The 19,767-nt window shown below is 46.9% G+C and overlaps 1 protein-coding gene across 2 annotated transcripts in view; it reads left to right on the top strand.

Moving 5' to 3' along the window:
• The window catches only part of PIH1D1 (PIH1 domain containing 1), an 83,387-nt gene that overhangs the window by 46,010 nt on the left and 17,610 nt on the right, over positions 1-19,767 (top strand). For both annotated transcript variants that reach the window (XM_082273151.1, XM_082273150.1), the window contains one exon: positions 3,684-3,827. In XM_082273151.1, coding sequence (XP_082129277.1) covers positions 3,684-3,827 — 144 coding nt within the window. The remainder of the gene's footprint in view (positions 1-3,683; positions 3,828-19,767) is intronic.

Below are 19,767 nucleotides of genomic sequence, written 5' to 3'. Positions count from 1 at the left end.
ACGGCTCAAGGGAAGAGGACATACAGTGGGGAAAATAATTATTTGATCCCCTACAGATTTTGTAAGTTTGCCCACTTACAAAGAATTTAAGGGTCTATCATTTTTATCATAGGTGTATTTTACATGATAGAAAATCAACTAACAAACCAAGAAAAAACACATGATGCAAATGTTAAATGTACAGTGAATAAAAATTCAGACGGGCCTGTACATGTGCCTCCTTTAAGGAATGGGTACCCTGTGGTCCCAGCTGCCTTGAAATCATTCACAAGCTCCTCCCATGTAGTTCTGGGCTGGTCCCTCACTTTTCTCATGATCATCCTTACCCCATGAGACAAAATCTTGCATTGAGCTCCAGACCGAGGGTGATTGATGGTTATTTTGTATTTCTTCCATTTGCAAATAATCGCTCTAACAATTGTCTTCTTCTTACAAAGCTTCTTGCTGATGGTCTTGTAGCCCATTCCAGCCTTGTGCAGGTCTACAATCTTGTCCCCGACATCCTTTGACAGCTCCTTGGTCTTGCCCATGAATAGTGTGTTTGAATGGAAGAAAGAGGTTCTGTGGGCAGGTGTATTTTATACACATAACGAGTTGTCGTTAAGACCTCCTCTTAAATTGACAGGACTAATATGTGTACCACATGAGCACATACTGTAGCCAGTCTGTGAGAGCCAGAATTATTGTTGGTTGGTAGGGAATCAAATGCCTATTTTACTCACTGAACTGCAACTCAATTTATAACATTTTGTATCATGTGTTTTCTGGATCTTTGGGTGATAACAGACCCTTAATTTCTTTGTATGTGGGCAAAGTTACAAAATCTGCAGGGGATCAAATAATTTTTTTCCCCCGACTGTATAAAAGAGGAGACGAATAGCAGCCCTGATTTGTGCCCTTTCTCAAAGAGAAGTTGTCTAAAAGATGACCATTCTCACCTACTCTCACTGATTGATTACAGTAAAGAGCCTGAATGTTGGCAAGCATCTTGGGTAATAGACCGCTAGATAATCACATGCAACCCTGCCTAAGGCCTTCTTGGTGTCGAGTGAGAGAAAGGAAGCCACGCCTTTTCTGTGAGGTCAACCAGTAATGGATGTTCAAGGCCCTTGTAGTGTTGTCACGGGCTTCTCGACCTGTTACAAATCTCACTTGGTCCTGAGAGTTCAGAGAAGGTAGAAAGGGCAGCAGGCAGTTAGCCAGGATTTTTGCATAAAGCTTCACATCACATCCACATTCAAAAGTGAAATGGGACGATAATTAGTAAGGGTGGATGTCGAGGAGAAAATGGTGGCCAGAAATCGCGTCTTTAAAATATCCATATCTTATAGTATTAAAGAGTCAGGCCATCTGGGCTAAGACTTTTTCCTGGCTTCATTTCTGCCAAGGCTCTGTCCAGTTCTTCTCTGGTGATAGGGACATCTTCAATATGTTGCTGCCTGGAAGAGTAATCCAAAGAAATAGCCAAGAAAGGTCGGGTAAATATGAGAGGTTGTATTAGGATCTATAGAACGCTTCAAATTGCTTAGCTATGGCCTCATTCGAGCAATGTTTATCTCCCAGGGTGTCTACAGTTAACGGATGATTTGGCCTTCTTAGTTTGAACTGACCTAGCTAATAATCAGCCACTTTTATTGCCTCGCTAATAAAATACCATATAAGAATGAATGCGTGTGTGCAGAGAGTGCACTAAAGCCTGACGTGTCTTTTTGGCAGTGACGGACAAGGTTAAGAATTCCCCTCCAATAGCGAATTTATGAGCTTTCCATATCAGGTTTGTCATTGATGACCAACAATTCTTGCAGGATCGCCTGAAGTTTATCCACATTTGCCTTGTCATTAAGGAGGGAGGGGTCAAACCTCCAGATTTTACTTCTGGAAGTAAATTTAGAAAGTGCACAGTGAGAATTATGGGATGATGATCCGAGGTAACCATGAGCGCTATAGTAGCCGAATTGAGAAAAGAGAGGCTGTCAAGAGAAAGGAATACGTAATTCAGCCTTGAATCTTTGCATGAGGCGCTGAGAAAAAAAGCATAGTCTTTATCCTTAGTATTGTGTGCCAGATGTCTTGCAATTGGAGATTCTGAAGCTTTAAATTAATCTGTCGTAGGGCCCGATAGGGCAGTGTGGAAGTAACCCCGTCGAGGAATTAATGAGAGTTTGCCGGGAAACGTTTAAGTCCCCTCCTAAAAGCACTAGTGTGCCGGATTTAAATTTTATCTATTTCTGTGCTAAAAAGGCGGAAAAGCGTTACTTGGTCACTATTAGGGCTGTAGATGTTGGCAATGGTAAGAGGTCATGACCCGATAGAGCCCTTCAGTAATATAAATTGGCCCTTAGGATCTATTTTAGTCTCAGTGAGTTGAAAAGAAACATGCTTCAAAAGTATAATCGAGACACCCTTTGTTTTGGCTTTGGCAGATGTAGCATGGAATGTGGTAAGGAAATATGATGTATGATCCTAAAATGCATTTCTTGAATCAGATCAATATGTACTTTCAGTCTGTGGAATTCCAAAAATTGTGATGGCTTCTCTGGAATAGTCAAGCCCTTGGCATTTACTGAAACAAATTTAAAAGATGACGGTATGGCAGCATGAGTCCGAAGAGGCATGGAGGATGTGGTGGTGGGCTATATAGAAAGGAACGGCTCCAAAAGTAGAAAAAAGGGGGGGGGGGACAAAAGAAGTGAGTAGAAAAGAGATCAGAAACAAGAGGGATATAGAGAGAGCATACAACCAGAGCTCTGGAGGCAAGGGCAGACTAGCTACCTCACTACCTCACCTGCAGTGTAGAAAATGATGCACTAAGGCTGAACTTAGCCTTAGGCTGTATGTTGAGCCACTGTCCTCAGCGGTATAGGCCTTTACACCATGGTAGGACAGACCAGCACATAAGATAAAGTACTAGGTGGAAGGGGAGAAATGAGTCTCAGATAGAGATGCGCCCTAAGTCCACTCAGTGAACCTTCATAGCCTCAATGAGAGCCCAAGTTCAGGAAGAAAACAACATTTATTAGTTAACATGAAGGTGGCTAAAAGTGGTCAAGGCAACACAATAACTCAAAAATGGAAAGCAGCACTCAAATTCAAGGCAGAAAAGCAGGCCTGATTGAACCATAGGTTCTACTCTAAAACATAGATGGAGACCTATTTAAACCAGTGGGAGGTACTGCACATTCAAGGATGTGGGGGAGAGGAGGGTTATAATAGAAGGGCTGTAACAAGGAGGCGATGCACACACCACTAAGCAGCGTCATTGGGCCCCCACTGGTAGCAATTAAGGAAACTAGCCATGAGGCTTCAATGACAAATACTCCTTGTGCTTAACCGTATGGTCATGGTTTGTGCAAAAGCTGCCATATCCTTCATGCCTGAGTAGGGCCGTATAAGCATGAAGAGATTAGGATATATCACTAAGATCTGATGAGGGTGGGAGGCACTGTGTTAAGTGTCAAAACTTTAGCCTAAAATAGAGCACATATAAGGCAATGAGCTACCAAAAAAACAATGGCAGCAGCACCGTATAAAGATCATATCAAAGAGAAAAATAGAAAAAAACGCTGAAGTATAACCACCATGATGACTACTGTAGAAAAACATCACTAGCCTTAATGTTTTTTGCTAAAGCCAAGCTCAATTCTCCATAAGGAGTCATATAAATGCTGATTTTCTCTTTGCAGTCCTCTGTCCGATCTCTTGTACTAGACCTTGGAGAAGATCGGATTGTATTATTGGGACGTCCTGACTTGTATCTTATGGATATCTTGATTCCCTACAATATTATCCAAGAGGAAAGCGGTGCTCAGTTTAACAAAGACACAAAGGTAAGCTAGTATTAAAGAAACAAACTCATACCTTAGTTGCATATATTTTTTTAAAAAAAGCTAAATTTTATGAATATATCTCTGATGCCCAGTCTGCAGTGCTTTGGCACTCGCTGTGTGGGTCCCCTGCAGACAGTAGTCTGTGTTTGTTGTTACAAAGGATAGCGTGCTTTTTCTATCTGAAAATTAAAGCTGCTAGCACCACAAATGACAAAACCTTGTGCAAAGTATTACATAGAAAACGTGCTGCGCTAATGTAACTTGCTATAGCGTATAAACCATAGAAATATTGTATCATACAATACTCATGTTCGGTGTAATACCACAGAAAGTGCAATAATACAAAAAGTGTCAAGTGCATAAAAACATACTGTATATGAAAAAATATATATAAAGAATGAAATGGTCCAAATGAATGGTATAGGAAAGTCCAATTATTCTGTGGATCTATAGCAGCCACAAATACCCATGTGCCAAATGCGCTTACCAGAAATCATGGACTCACTTGCCAACAACACTGAGTCAAACAGGCTCTTCATACATGTGTGTCACAAGGAGGATGGTCATAAAACAACTTCCAAGGTCTGCCACCTCAACGTTAAGGCCAGGACACCTCTTTCCTAATTGCACTTAACGGACCAAACATCCAAAAAACCTCAGCATAGCTGTGGCTCCATCCTTCCAGAAGACCAGTATAATGGCCTGGCCCAGGCAGTAGCAGCCCTCCTGTCTCCCATCATCGCTGCAGCAGTTGACAGGGCTATAGCAGCCGGCATTACACAGCCCAGGAAGGAGCTGGGGAACCTTGCCAATCGCTTGTCAGAAATAGAACACCGCATGCCAGATCTGGAGGATGAAATTCAAAGTTCACATACAACTGAGCAACGATCGAGACATACAGCAATACATCCTGGACAAACTGGTAGATCTTGAAAACCGATTTTGCCGCAACAACCTGAGATAGGGCTCCCTAATTCCTTTAACTCAGAATCCCTCCAGGAAATCTGCACAGTTCACATCCCAGATCCTCTGGGGATTTCATTTCCCTGCATAGTGGAAAGGGCTCCGTTTTAGGAGGTCCCTTAAACGACAGACGCACCCCATGCCTCGTTATGGTCCAATACCTCAACTTTTCCGAGTAAACATCCTCAGATCATTCGGTAATTCTTTTTTTAAAACTGGAAACACAAGTTTATTTGTGGTATAAAAAACAAAGGTACAAAAACCAAACATTCAAAAAGGAGCACATAAAGGGTACATCGTTAAACATTACACATAAGTACATCTATAACGAAAGGGGACACAACTCTATGGCAAAACTGTCGAGAACATGTGGTAAAAGCTGAGATAAATGTGTGGAGAAGAAATGATGTGATCACAGGGAGAACATAATAGTCGGGCGGGGGTATGCCCCATCTATCCGATCAATAGAAACAGTGGGGCTAAGGCAATAATTGTCTCACTCAGGTTCCTGATCGCTACAGGTCTGTGAAAGTTCCAACCATCTATTCCAGACCCTGTCAAATTTGGCAGGACACCCTCTATGCCTATACAGCAGCCTTTTAGAAAGAAGGGTAGAGTTTACTTCCAATATCCATTCTTGTAAGGTAGGGGTATGGGCTTGTAGCCATGAATTTAGCTATACGTTTACGTGCACTAAAAAGAGTCTCTTGTAGGAAAGTGGCAAAAAATGTATCTATGTCAGCATCAAGTAATAGTCCAAGGATGCAGACTTAAGATCCAGCTGAAGTGGGGAGCCAATATGATCATGCAGGAATCTTATGATTTGTATCCAGTAGGATTGGATTTCCGGGCAGGTCCAGATAAGATGTACAAAAGTTGCCGATTGCAGCGGAAACCGAGGACAGTGGGAGCCAAAGTTTAGACGGTACCTGGAAATCCTAAGTGGGGTCAAATAGACCTTGTGTAATATATAGAGTTGGGTCATACGATCGGAGAGTTTGGGTGAAGCTAACTTGGGGGATCATTCCGTAATTCTAAATCTCTCCGGTTGGATGGTAATAAGCTCCTTCTGTTCGCAAATTATTCCTAAGAAGTTTTACGTAGATGCAAATCCTTCCAAACAATCTGTTCTGCTCTCTACCAGAAAGGGGTCAAATTTACATTGGCCTACCCGGCTATGCTCCGATTCACCGATCCTTCTGGTGACCCAAAGTCTTTCTCCCACCCAGAGGAAGCAGCGCAATATCTTCAGGCATATCTGCATATTCCCATGTACTCTTCCCTATCACCGGCTCTATCACGCTTTGCAGAACCAAGAGATCAGCGTAGTCCAAGGAAGGATCCGGCAAAGAAACTCTTACTCTCCTATTCTTCTGGCCTTAATAAACCTCATTGACCTTGGACTCTGATACACCTGCCCTGAGTCCCCTTCCTATCCTGAGAATTCTATTCGGTCAAGTTTTTATTACTAGTGTCTTGGAAGTTAATGTAAGCTTGATGCACAAAATACTCTGTTGCGCTAATAAGTGCACTTTTGGATATTAATATACGCCAAGTGCAATCAATCCCGTTGTGCTAAAAAGCACAGTTCTCAGCTCTTTTGTATAAGGTAATTGAGCGCGCTCAGCAGTACCCAGTAATACAGACACAAAGGCTGCTATCACATTAGATGCTCAATAGAATGTCCTGCTTAAGGCATGGAGCTCTCTTTATTTATGGAACAACAAATGGGACAACAGCAGGAAGTGATGAATATTCATCAGCCAATCAGTTCCAAATGTACAGTCACATGACACAAGTTACCCACATAGAATCAACCAATGACACACTTGTGTACATTCAAATATACAATAGAAAGAGGGAGTACACAATCGTGAATGTGCAGAACAGTGTGCACGCCTTCCTGCCTAACACTACACAATGAAACCAACGTGTAGAATCGTGAACGCTGCTCTGATCAAACTCGTATGTATTCCTGCCACTACTACTGTCGTGAATCCCATTCAGGAAAGCTCAGAGAACAATTCCTAATAGGATTATACTACTGTTCCCTTAGACGTGAGGCTACCTGCTGGGAAAGAGCCATGCTGTTTCCACTATGGTGATCAGGTACAGTAGAAAGACATGAGTGTATATGCCTTCATAAAGGCAGATAGGTATCAAAACGATATTGACTCTGCACCGCAATACACATACAGTATCTCACAAAAGTCAGTACAACCCTTTTATTTTTTTGTAAATATTTTATTATATATTTTCATGTGACAACACTGAAGATATGACACTTTGCTACAATGTAAAGTAGTGAGTGTACAGCTTGTAGAACAGTGTAAATTTGCTGTCTTCTCAAAATAACTCAACACACAGTAATTAATGTCTAAACTGCTGGCAACAAAAGTGAGTACACCCCTAAGTGAACATTTCCAAATTGGGCCCACTTAGCCATTTTCCCTCCCCGGTGTCATGTGAATCGTTGGTGTTACAATGTCTCAGGTGTGAATGGGGAGCAGGTGTGTTAAGTTTGGTGTTATCACTCTCACTCTCTCCTACTGGTCACTGGAAGTTCAACATGACACCTCATGGCAAAGAACTCTCTGAGGATCTGAAAAAAATAATTATTGCTCTACATAAAGATGGCCTAGGCTATAAAAAGATTGCCAAGACCCTGAAACTGAGCTGCAGCATGGTGGCCAAGACCATACAGCGGTTTAACCGGTTCCACTCGCCATGGTCGACCAAAGAAGTTGAGTGTACATGCTCAGCGTCATATCCAGAGGTTGTCTTTGGGAAATAGACGTATGAGTGCTGCAGCATTGCTGCAGAGGTTGAAGAGGTGGGGGGTCAGCCTGTCAGTGCTCAGACCATATGCCGTACACTGCATCAAATTGGTCTGAATGGCTGTCATCCCAGAAGAAAGCCTCTTCTAAAGATGATGCACAAGAAAGCCCGCAAACAGTTTGCTGAAGACAAGTAGACTAAGAGCATGGATTACTGGAACCATGTCCTGTGGCCCGATGAGACCAAGATAAACCTATTTGGTTCAGATGGTGTCAAGCGTGTGTGGTGGCAGCCAGGCGAGGAGTACAAAGACATGTGTGTCTTGCCTACAGTCAAGCATGGTGATGGGAGTGTCATGTTCTGGGGCTGCATGAGTGCTGCCAGAACTGGGGAGCTACAGTTCATTGAGGGAACCATGAATGCCAACATGTACTGTGACATACTGAAGCAGAGCACGATCCTCTCCCTTCGGAGACTGGGCCAAGGGTAGTATCCCAACATAACGACCCCAAACACACCTAAAAGACAACCACTGCCTTGCTAAAGAAGATAAGGGTAAAGGTGATGGACTGGCCAAGCATGTCTCCAGACCTAAACCCTATTGAGCATCTGTGGGGCATCCCCAAACCGAAGGTGGAGGAGCGCAAGGTCTCTAACATCCACTAGCTCCTTGATGTTGTCATGGAGGTGTGGAAGAGGACTCCAGTGGCAACCTGTGAAGCCCTGGTGAACTCCATGCCCAAGAGGGTCAAGGCAGTGCTGGAAAATAATAGTGGCCACACAAAATATTGACACTTTGGACCCAATTTGGACATTTTCACTTAGGGGTGTACTCACTTTTTTGCTAGTGGTTTAGACAATAATGGCTGTGTGTTGAGTTGTTTTGAGGGGACAGCAAATGTACACTGTTAGGCTCCGTTCACATGTCAGCGCATGGATCGCGGGCAGAACCGCCGCGGTTCCGCCCGCGATCCGGAGATTATTGCAAATCGCGGGACGCCTGTGCGTTGCCCGTTGATTTGCAATAGCCCCCAAACGCTGAGCGATGTTGCCGCGATTTCCGCCTGCCGAATCGCGGTAACATCGCGCAAAAAAAAATCGCGGGACGCATTACGCCCAAAAAAGTACAAGAGCTTCTTTGGAGCGTATTGCGTCCCGCGATTTTTTTTTCCGCGATGTTACCGCGATTCGGCAGGCGGAAATCGCGGCAACATCGCTCAGCATTTGGGGGGCTATTGCAAATCAACGGGCAACGCACAGGCGTCCCGCGATTTGCAATAATCTCCGGATCGTGGGCGGAACCGCGGCGGTTCTGCCCGCGATCCATACGCTGACATGTGAACGGAGCCTTATACAAGCTGTACACTCACTACTTTACATTGTAGCAAAGTGTCATTTCTTCAATGTTGTCACATGAAAAGATATAATAAAATATTTACAAAAATGTGAGGGGTATACTCACTTTTGTGAGATACTGTACATCAATGACAGCCTGTTTGATTCAGTGCCGTTGGCAACTAAGTCCATGATTTCTGGTAAGCACATTTGCCTTTAGTGGTGGTGCCTAGTCACACTGCGGTGTTTGGCACATGGATATTTGTGGTTGCTGTTCACAACTATCAGAATCACACTGAGACTGAATAATTAGACTTTCCTATACTTTTCATTTAGAATTCTGACTATTTCACTCTTTATATATTTTTTCACATGTTTTTATGCACTTGCCACTTTTTGTATTATTGAACTTTCTGTGGTATTACACTGAACATTAGCATTGTATGATACAAATGATATTTCTTTGGTTTAAACACTATAGCAAGCTACATTAACGCAACATGTTTTTACTATATAATAGTCTGTGTTTCCCTCACCTATATGCTTATTCAGATTAGGAAAGTAGTAGGACAGGAATAGAACACTAGGCAGAAAAAAATCTTGAGTACGCCTATGGGCAGTTTCAGGAGGTATACTCCCCCTCTCCGCTATAGGTATTCAGTTTTTTTTCTGTCTAGTCAGGAGTAAGGACCTAGTTCCTTGCTGGGATCTCTGGTCCTGGCAATTATTTCCCTTTTTTTTAATGACATTTTTTTCCTGTGAGATCTACAATCAACTGCCCGACTGGGTGATGGGCTGGATAACCTAGATCCAGTGGTCACCCCAGTCAGACCAGCAAGCATGCGCAAACCACAGCTCTGCGCTAGGTTGGCCATGACATAGCCCTACTGGACGGGGCAAGCCTGCGAATTAAACGCCTTGTGAGGTTGCCTTCGTTGCAGCATTCCTTCTGGCCGAAAGCCCCCCCATTTCAATGGCAAGGAGGTTCTGTCTGGAGCATTGCCCCCCTGGTTTCCAGTATGGTGAGTAGCTGTCCCCCCTCTCTCTCCCCAGAGGGTTTTCGGGTGGATGCGGGCCCCTCCCTGGGACAGTCAGACCCCCATGTTCCCCTCCTTCCCATTAAGCCCCCCTGTATTCTGGTGGTCCCTGTGGGTCATCTAACCACCCCCTCCATTAGCATGGTGCTGTAATGTTGGTGGGGGCGGGGGGGAGTATGCCACTGGCGACTTGGCTAATGGCTGGGGGGGGGCTGGGCTGTACCTGTGTGGGGGCTCTGTACCTGTGTGGGGGCTCTGTGCCCCATTCCCCCTTCCCTCAGTTATTATTCCTGGGAGGCTCATGGAGCCTCACAGTGAGGCCATTTTGCTGTAGCCTGTATTAGTCTTAGGCCGGCGGCCATGTTTGCGTAGTCCGGCATCTATTTTTCGTTGGTTCGGCATAATACAAAGCAGTAGCCATTACAGAGGAGCCTCTGAGCGGCGATTACGGCTGTGGGAGTCCCTCCTTTTCCCCTGGTGCTGACTCCTGGGTCTTTCCTTTCCCTGGAAGCTGATCGTGGAACAAGTGTTATCCTGGTACAGCCAGTGCTTTTCTGGTTGTGTCCTCCCTCCCTCTGCTGCCAGGTTGTGAGATGCTCTGTTGCTAGTGACCTGTTAGTGCTACCAGCGTGGTGGGGGTGTCCCTTATTTGTGTTTGACACATTTGTGGGAGTCCCCCTGTTTACTGATGGAGTATTTAGAGCATGTTTCCCCATCTGACCCCCCCCCCCCCCAGAGTTTTCGGGCCCCCGGGGTCCCAAACATCCATTGATGCACTGATGGCGATCCTGGAGTCCTTTGTGTCCTGTGTGGAGGTGGCTTTTGGGCAGCATGCTAGTAAAAAGGGCCCCCAGCCTTCCCCTGCCTCATCTGTCTCCTCAGATTCTGAATCTGATTTGGCCGCCGCAGATGTGGCCCACCCTACAGGGTCTGCGGCCACGTGCCCTGACTTTTCTGACAATGTTTATGATTCCTCCACATCTGTAGCTGTGCACGAAAAGGCACTGGTGAACACACTGATTGTGTCTGTGTGTGAAACTTTAAAAAGGAGGATGCAGCTGAAGCTGCGGCAGAGGCGCCAGTCTCCTTTGACACACAAGCCGCCTAGAGCAGCAAAGGTGTTATCTTTTCCCTCCTATTTTGACAGATTTGTCGCAAAAGAGTGGGAGCTTCCAAAACGTCCCTTTGTGGTTTCTAAACTCTTTGCAATGCGGTACTCCTTTGAGGAGTCCCTTCTTAAAAAAAGTGGTCTGTTCCACCGGTGGGGGACCCCCTGGTTTCCAGGTTGAATAATGTGACCATGATTACGGTTGAGGAATCGCAGGCCTTTAAGGATTCGGCTGAAAGAATAATGGAGGCTGTGGTCCACAATATGTTCACTGTTGCGGGTTTGGTGCCTAGGCCAGTCTTCACCATTGCCCTGGTGTCGCAAACTCAGACCGATTGGGCTAAACTTTTGCGCTGTGACCTGAAGTGGGAGCAGCTCCCCCCTGTCTTTGCTGAACTGGTGGACCAGTTGGCCCAGGGTCTACAGTTTATCTGTGATGCCTCTTTGGATGTGGCTCCCCTGATTTCTAGGCTGTCTGTTTCGGCAGTGGTCCTTGGCGTATATTGTGTATTGTGGCTTAAGTGTTGGTCTGTGGACCAAACATCTAAAAAAAGTTTTAACTGATCTACCTTTTCAGGGAGATCGCCTGTATGGGGCTACCCTGGATGACCTCATTAATTCTTCCGCATGTTGATAAAGGTAAAGGACCTCATCGCAGACAGGGCCTGTCCTTCTCGGCTCACAAGAAGTTTTTTCATCCCTCAGGGTCCACTGACAAGGGTTCAAAAGTCCCTTATTGGGAGGTTCCAAGCAGCCTTAGTCTGGCAAGCTAAGAGCGGGATGGGGGGACATCCTCCATGGTTTCCAGGCCCGTGGACCTACTTGGTGCAAGACAAATGGGTCCACGAAGTGATACGGTCCAGCTACAAGTTTGAGTTTCTTACTATCTGGAAAGTTTCTTTCCTTCCAATGTGCGTCTGTCCCCAGACTGATTGCAAGCTCTCTTTGGGGCACTACAAGATCTGCTGCTTCAGGGTGAGATTGTCCGGGAACGGTTCCAGGGTTTTTATTCAAACCTGTTTACTGTCCCAAGAAAGAGGGCAAGGTCCGTCCGATTTCTGAATCTCAAGGTCCTGAACTGCTTTCTGCGGGTACAGAAATTCAGGATGGAGCCCATTTGCATGGCAGTGACATCCCTACATCAGGGGGCTTTTCTTGCCTCTATAGACATCAAAGATGCTTACTTGCACATTACAATCTGTGCCCGTCACCAGCGCTTCCTCTGCTTTGCTGTAGAAGAGGAGCATTATCAGTTTGAGGCGTTACCCTTTAGTCTCGCCTCCGCCCCTCGGGTCTTCACAAAAGTGTTGGCTCCAGTTCTGGCGTTGCTACGTCAGGGGGGGGGAATGGCAATATTGGGTTACCTGGACAGCCTCCTCTTGCGAGCAGAGTCCTCTGTGGTTCGATGGACGACTTGGAGATCACTATACAGACCCTGAGGAATCTCGGCTGGCTTCTGAATTACCGGAACTCTGCTCTGATTCCATCCAGGAAATTGGATTATCTGGGTCTGACTCTGAACTCAGCTCTAGCTAAAATGTTCCTTCCTCTGGAAAAAACTCCAGAAGTTGCATGTTGCGATTTATCTACTGCTGTCCAGCAGATGGTCATACCTCCAGACTTGCATGCGAGTGCTTGGCCTGATGGGATCTACCTTCGAGGCAGTTTCGTTTGCATACTTTCATGCGAGGTCCCTGCAAAGGGAGATCTTGGTCAAATGGGACAAGTGTCCGAAGTCTCTGGACAATCCGATCCAGTCTGTCAGGGTGGGAAGGTGTCCTGGGTCGGAGCTCCGCTCAGGGTGTTTGACACTGGAGAGTCCAGACTAGCAAAAAAAAGTCCTGGAAGTTGGGGCGATCAGGCTGTGGTTAGATCACTGGACGGATCGTCTTCAGGGGTTTCCAATAAAGATTCAGTCGGACAACGACACGGCAGTGGCTTATGTCAATCACCAGGGCAGGAACAAGAAGTGTGTTGGCAGCTCTGGAGGTAGCCAGCATTCTACTGTGGGCAGAGCGCTTTGTTCCGGCCCTCTCCGCCGTACACATTCCAGGAGTGGAAAACTGGCTGGCGGATCAGAGTCATCAGGTGTTGGACCAAAGGGAGTGGCCCCTTCACCCGAAACATGTTTCATCGGATATGTCTCCAGTGGGGCACCCCTGAGGTGGATCTGTTTGGTGTCCCGGCTCAACAGAAAAGTTCAGAGGTTTGTGGTACGTTCATGGGATCCTCTGGCGGATGCCACAGACGCTCTGGTGGCCCCGTGGTGCCAGTATTGTCCGATCTACGCTTTCCCTCCTCTTAAGCTTCTGTCGAGGCTCTTGCGCAGCATCGAGGCAGAAGGGATTCCGGTCATTCTAGTGGCTCCGGACTGGCCTCGCCATCAAGGGCCAGGTGTTGACCTTGGTGGTCTTCTTTCAATGACCCCTGGCCACGCACTCCTTGGTGCGTACCTTTATTCAAAGGGTTCGACATTTGACTCTACTGGTGTGGTCCCATTTACTGCCCTGGGATCTAAACTTAGTGCTTTTAGTTCTCCAGAAGCCTCCCTTTGAAAAAATTCAGGAGATTCTCCTGCTTATGCTGTCCAGGAAGGTGGCCTTTTTGGTGGCTATCACTTGTGCTCGCAGGGTGTCAGAATTGTTATCTTGTCATACCCCTTACTTGGTGGTTCACAAAGATAAGGTGGTTCTTCGCCCCTGTCCGTACATCCATCGGTTCCTTCCTAAAGTAGTCTCAGATTTCCATTTGAATGAAGACAATGTGTTGCCTTCCCTGTGTCCCAGGCCCAAACATCCTAAGGAAATTACGTTGCGTGCCCTGGATGTGGCTCGGGCGATTCAGCTGTACCTGGCAGCTACAGAGTCTTTTCAGAAGTGAGACTCATTATTTGTGATCACGGATGGGCCAAGAAAAGGGCTGTCCACTACTTCTGCAACCATTTCAACATGGATCTGACAGATGGTGACTCAGGCCTATTTGATCAAGATTTAGGTGTGCTTAGTGCTTCTTGAGCCTTCCGTCTTTAGGTGTCAGTGACGCAGGTTTGCAAGGTGGGCACTTGGTCGTCGGTGCACACTTCCACAAAATTCTATCTATGTCACGTCACAGAACACACAAGAGGAGAGGGAGGAGGAAGATTCTGGCAGTTTTAGAGGCACTGAAGTGGTTTTCCGTCCCCTGAACCCTTGAGAGTAGTATGTGACTTCAAAGCTTGCAAACGGACCCGAGAATATGTGGCATAAAGAAGAAGGATCACTGTTGGTTTCAACCCTCCTTGACCACCGTTACAAGAGGAAAGTTTCAGAACTCATCCTGTCCCCATAGAGGGAGCAGAAGATGAAATCTCTTGAGGACACCTTAAAGAGGAGTTTATCTGGTAAACGATTATCTAGGGGCGAAAACAGAGATGGAGAGCTTTCCAGTTGACGATCCACTGGGCTACTGGGTCATGAGAATAGACCACTGGCCAGAACTTAACCAGTATGCAGTTGAGCTGCTGGGCTGCCCTGCATCCAGTGTGCTTTCCAAACGGGCATTCAGTGCTGATGGAGGTTTTGTTACTGATAATACAGACTCCGTGGACCAGCTGACATTTATCAAAATGAATTTGTCCTGGATTACCAGCAGCTATAAAGCCCCTGATGCCAATGTCGCTGATTAAATGTTTTTGAGATTTGGAATCTCTGCAAGACTTCTAGACTGCCTAGCGTTGTGGGTGTTGATTTCATCTCGAAGAAATTTTCTGGTGTAGGTTTCATGGGCACAATTAGCACCCAAGACCAATTTTCTCTTTCGTTCATTGACGGACACAGCTGTTCATGACCGTAGGGTTATACTGCGCCATACAGGAGTAGGAAACTAGGGGGAGAAATAGCTTGAGCACGCCTATGGGGCAGTCCCTGGGGGTATACTTCCTATACTTCCTGCTATAAGTATTCAGTTTTTTTCTGCCTAGTCAGGAGAAAGGACCTAGTTTCTTGCTGGGATTACTGGTCCTGGCAATTTCTTTCTTTTTAAATTACATTTTTTCCTCCTTTTTATTAATTTGTTCCTGTGAGAATCTACAATTAGGTGCCGAACTGGGCGACAAACTGGATATAAGTCGGCCGCGTCATATCCCTACTGGAAAGGGCTGGCTTGTGAGTTAAACGTTTCGCAAGGGCACATACGAACTGGCTTCGGCCTGAGTCACAGCATTTCCTCCTGGCCGACAGCACCCACATTGCGACGGAGCAGTGTCCTGTCTGGAGCGGTGCTTACCCTGTTCCTGGTACTTGTCCCCCCTCTACCCCTGGAGAGTTTTGGGGTGGACTATGGCCCCTCCCTGGGATGGTCGGATCCCCAGGCTCCCCTCCATCCCAATTCGCATCTCCCCCCCCCCCCGTTTTGGTGGTCTATTGCGACCTGTGCCCCCCCATCTGCCCACACACCCCCCCTCCCCCTGGGGCAGACATATCCTTTTTAGGTTGAATAGGGTGCTGCTCTGGCGATAGGGGTGGGGGCATGCACCACCGGCAACCAAACGATTGCTCCTCAGATGGGGGATGGCCTGGTGGAGGCACCTACCCAGGCCCCCCTCACTGTTGGGATAATTTTTTTTCCGGCTCTGGGACCCTCCGGGAGCTGCGTGGCATGATGTAGGGCCGCCATTTTCTTTTAGCCTTGTGTGCTACAGATCAGCGGCCATGTTTGTGTAGCCTCGGTGGCCATTTTCCTATGGTTTACCCTTGCAAATAGCAGCAGCCATGCCTTTTGAGTCAGATGGATGGTGATTCAGCGATGGGAAGCCCTTCCTCGGCTTCTAGTGCTGATACCGGAATTTTCCTCTTCCTGATCACCGCATGGTGTGCAGATAGTTTGGGCTGTGAGGAGACCAGGGGTGGTGAGTGCCTTGTGGGGTTTTCTCTCCCTCTTTCTGCTATTGCAGCGGTAGTGCTGTGCTAGGCCTTGTTGTGCTGACAGCACGGTGGGGTGTCTCTTGCAGTGTTTTTACACTTTTTTGTGCGGGTTCTCCTCTTCATTCATTGAGTCGCTGAAGCATGTTTCACCACCTGATCCCCTCCAGGGTCCCACAGCTAGCTACACTGACAGTGGTGCTGGAGTCCTTGGTGTCCAAAGTGGATTTGGTCCTGGGCAAAGGGACTAGCAAAAAGCGTCCCCACCTTCACCTGCTTCCTCTGTCTCATCAGATCCAGAGTCTGATTTGGCCACCGCGGATGCTATTTACCCTTATGGGTCTGCGTCCACGAAATCTGCGTGTTTAGATAGAGAGGATGATTCCTCTGTTCCTCTAGCCGCACATGAAAAGGCGCTAGTGGATGCACCGATTGTATTGGTGCCGGAAACCTTGCATATGGAAGATGCGACTAACGCAGCATCAGAGGTGCGGGTCACCTTTGGCAACCACAGCTCCTCCAAAGCGATGAGGGTGTTCCCCTTCATGCCATCTTTGACAATATTGTCTCAAAACAGTGGGGGTGCCCAAAACGCACTTTGCAATCCCTAAGCGTTTTGCAATGTGGTACCCTTATGACGAGTCCCTCCTTAAAAAAATGGACGGTACCTCCGGTAGTGGACTCCCCGGTTTCCAAGCTGAATAAAGCCACTGTAATACCGGTTGAAGAGTCCCTGGTCTTCTCTGATCCGGCTGATAGGAGGTCCAAGGCCTTTACCCACCATATGTTCACTGTGGCTGGGTCGATACTTAGGCTCATGCTTACCATCACCCTGGTGTCACAAGCTATGACTGAATGGGCAAAAATTTTATGTCTGGACCTGGAGGAGAAACAGCTCCCCCCTGCTTTTGTGGAGCTGGCGGATCAGTTGGTCCAGGGGCTACAGTTCGTCTTTGACAACTCTTTGGATGCCGCTCCCCTGATTTCTAGACTGTCTGTCTCAGCAGTGGTCCTGCAGCGCATTATCTGGCTGAATTGCTGGTCTACGGACCAGGCCTCTAAGAAGGTTTTGTCCAATTTTACTTTTGTGGGGGATCGCCTGTTTGGAGCCTCTTGGATGACATCATCAAAGGCCTTACCGGGGAAAAGAGTATTCTTCTTCCTCAGGCTTCCAAGGGTAAGAAGTCCCGTCGCAGATGGGGACATTCCTTTTCGGCTCACTAGCGGCCTTTTCGTCTCTCAGGGTCTCAAGACAAGGCATCTAAACCCTTCATTGCCTCCGCTGAGGGTTCTAATAAGTCTTGGTCGGGAAAACCAAGAGCAAGTTCTGCCAGATTTGCGGACAAAAATTCCTCCGCATGAAGGGGCACCCTCACCCGTATCGGGGGTGGGGGGACGTCTTCGCTGTTTTCCGGATCCGTGGACCTTCCTGATCCAGGACAAGTGGGTACAAGAAGTAATTCGCTCCGGCTACAAGATCCAGTTTGGATCATATTCCCCCGGAAAGGTTCTTCCCTTCCAACCTGCACCTATCCTCCGATCGCTTAAAGGATTTTTATGGGGCAGAGCAAGACTTGCTACTTCAAGGGGTGATTGTTCCAGTTCCGACCTCAGAACGTTTTTCAGGGTTTCTACTCAAACCTGTTTACGGTTCCCAGAAAGGAGGGCAAGTACGTCCAATTCTGGACCTCAAGGCACTAAACTGCTTTGTGCGGGTACAGAAGTTCTGAATGGAATCTATTCGCACGGTGGTGACGTCCCTACATCAGGGAGATTTTCTCACCTCCATTCTTCTTGACGCTTTGTATAGCACATAAGCGTTCAGCAGAGCCAATTGAAATAAGTATACAGACACTTTTTGTACCAGCATCTGGCCTTACGGGCAATTAAGTATGGCACCATCATCTGGTTGTTGAAGTCCACCCCTTCCATGTTAAGGTTTTATTCGTGGACACAGAGGGGCTCTCTCCCCCCATCTAAGTCGGATATCTACAAGCTGGCGATTAGGTCGCACAATGCCACATGCGCCAATTGCAAAATCAAAAATGTGTCTAAAACGTGGCATGCTTGTATAGGAGTTGTCCACCTATAAATGGTACTCTTTCCAAATAAGGATGACACCAAGTCCAAAATAATCTTGCCACTGCTCCCCATGTAGTCTGGGCAGTTGGGGGGCTCCACATTGCTATCTTTTCTTTCGTAAACCCAGAAACTACATGTATAGCCTGTTGCCCTGTCACAGAGCTTATACATCTTGGCCCCATGTCTGTCACGCTTGCTGAGGAGAAACTGTTTGAAAGCAAGGCAGCCAGAAAATTTAATCAGGGACTCATCAACGCAGACAGCTTGTTGGGGCATGTACAAGGCTGCAAACTTCTGGTTGAAGTGGTTTAGGAGGGGCCGAATTTTCTGAAGCCGGTCATATCCAGGGTCACCCCGAGGACGACAGAGTTCATTGTCACTAAATTGCATGAACTGCAAGATTTGCTCGTATCTAGTCCTGGCCATGGCAGCAGAGAACAAGGGCATATGGTGAATTGGGTCAGTGGACCAAAATGAACGCAACTCACTCTTTTTAGTAATACTCATGAGGTGGAATAGGCCCAGAAAAGTTTTAAATTCGCAAACCGTGATACGTTTACATGCAAGTTCTTTGGCAAGGGTCAAATTTGGATTTGCAGTGATGACTTGATCGGCATATAAATTGATTTGGTTCCATGAAAAACAGCTCATATAAATCAAGGGAAATAAAATTGTCTGTTTCCACTTGAATTCCGGGTTGGCCAGTAATTGGGGGAAGTACGGGCGCTTGGTAGGCTCCCAATCAGGATTTGCTAGTGCATCAGGAAGGACATTATGGGCTCTATGGGCCTGTCTTCAAATTCTTGGTGGCTGCGGGACACTACTTGTGCTAGCCACCATACCAGCTTGAACTGCACTTATGGGACTCACCATGTCTCCAAGTGTTACTGCAGTGCTGGTTTGACTATGACCAGGATGTACTAGGCCGCTGGTGCTTGCCAGTTCACCGGAAGGTTGAGCGGCGCTAGTACCGACACTGCTGCATACGAGAACCCTGTGGTTGTTGCACCTCAGCAACAGAAGAACGGGGTCGGGTACGCCTGACCTTTGCAGGGACCACTACTCTGTCATCAAAGCTATATGTCAAGATGCCTCTGCTGTCTACAGGTTTTATATACTGAGCCTGATTCTGACAGTGAGGCTTCCCCATTGCTCTCATCTGTCATGCTCAGAATCGTGTAGGCCTCCTCACTAGTGTACTTCTGTTTGGACATTTTGGCCAATAAATTTATACGTACCTAGTGTGCGCAGGTCCCACCGTCCCAAGAATAGGGCCCGCGTTAACCCCAAACCACATCCTGCGGCAGAGGTGGCTGTCCCCTTTGGCATGCACAAGCTGTCTCGCAAAGCAAAAGGGTTTCCTTATTTCTCCTATTTTGACAAGTTTGTCTATAAATATTTGGAGCATCCAAAACACCTCTTTGTGTTTCCTAAACGCTTTGCTGTAAGGTACCCCTTTGAAGAATCATTTCTTAGGAAATGGACTGTCCCATTAGTGGTAAAACCCCTGTCTTCAGGTTGAACAAGGCAATCATGATTCCAGTAGAAGGATCTCTGGCTTTTAAAGATCTAGCTGACAGGAAGGCAGGGTCCATGGCCAGCAATCTGTTCCCTATTGCTGGTTTGGCGCTGAGACCAGTCATGGCCATTGCCCTGGTGTTGCAAACACTAACTGAGTGGGCTAAACTTTTGCACCGTGATCTAGAGGGTGAGCAGATTCTCTTTGCCCTTGCTGAGTT

The sequence above is a fragment of the Pelophylax lessonae genome, assembly GCF_965119305.1.
Source record: "Pelophylax lessonae genome assembly, chromosome: 12".
Classification (NCBI taxonomy): domain Eukaryota; kingdom Metazoa; phylum Chordata; class Amphibia; order Anura; family Ranidae; genus Pelophylax; species Pelophylax lessonae.
This window is presented reverse-complemented; position numbering and strand designations above follow the sequence as displayed.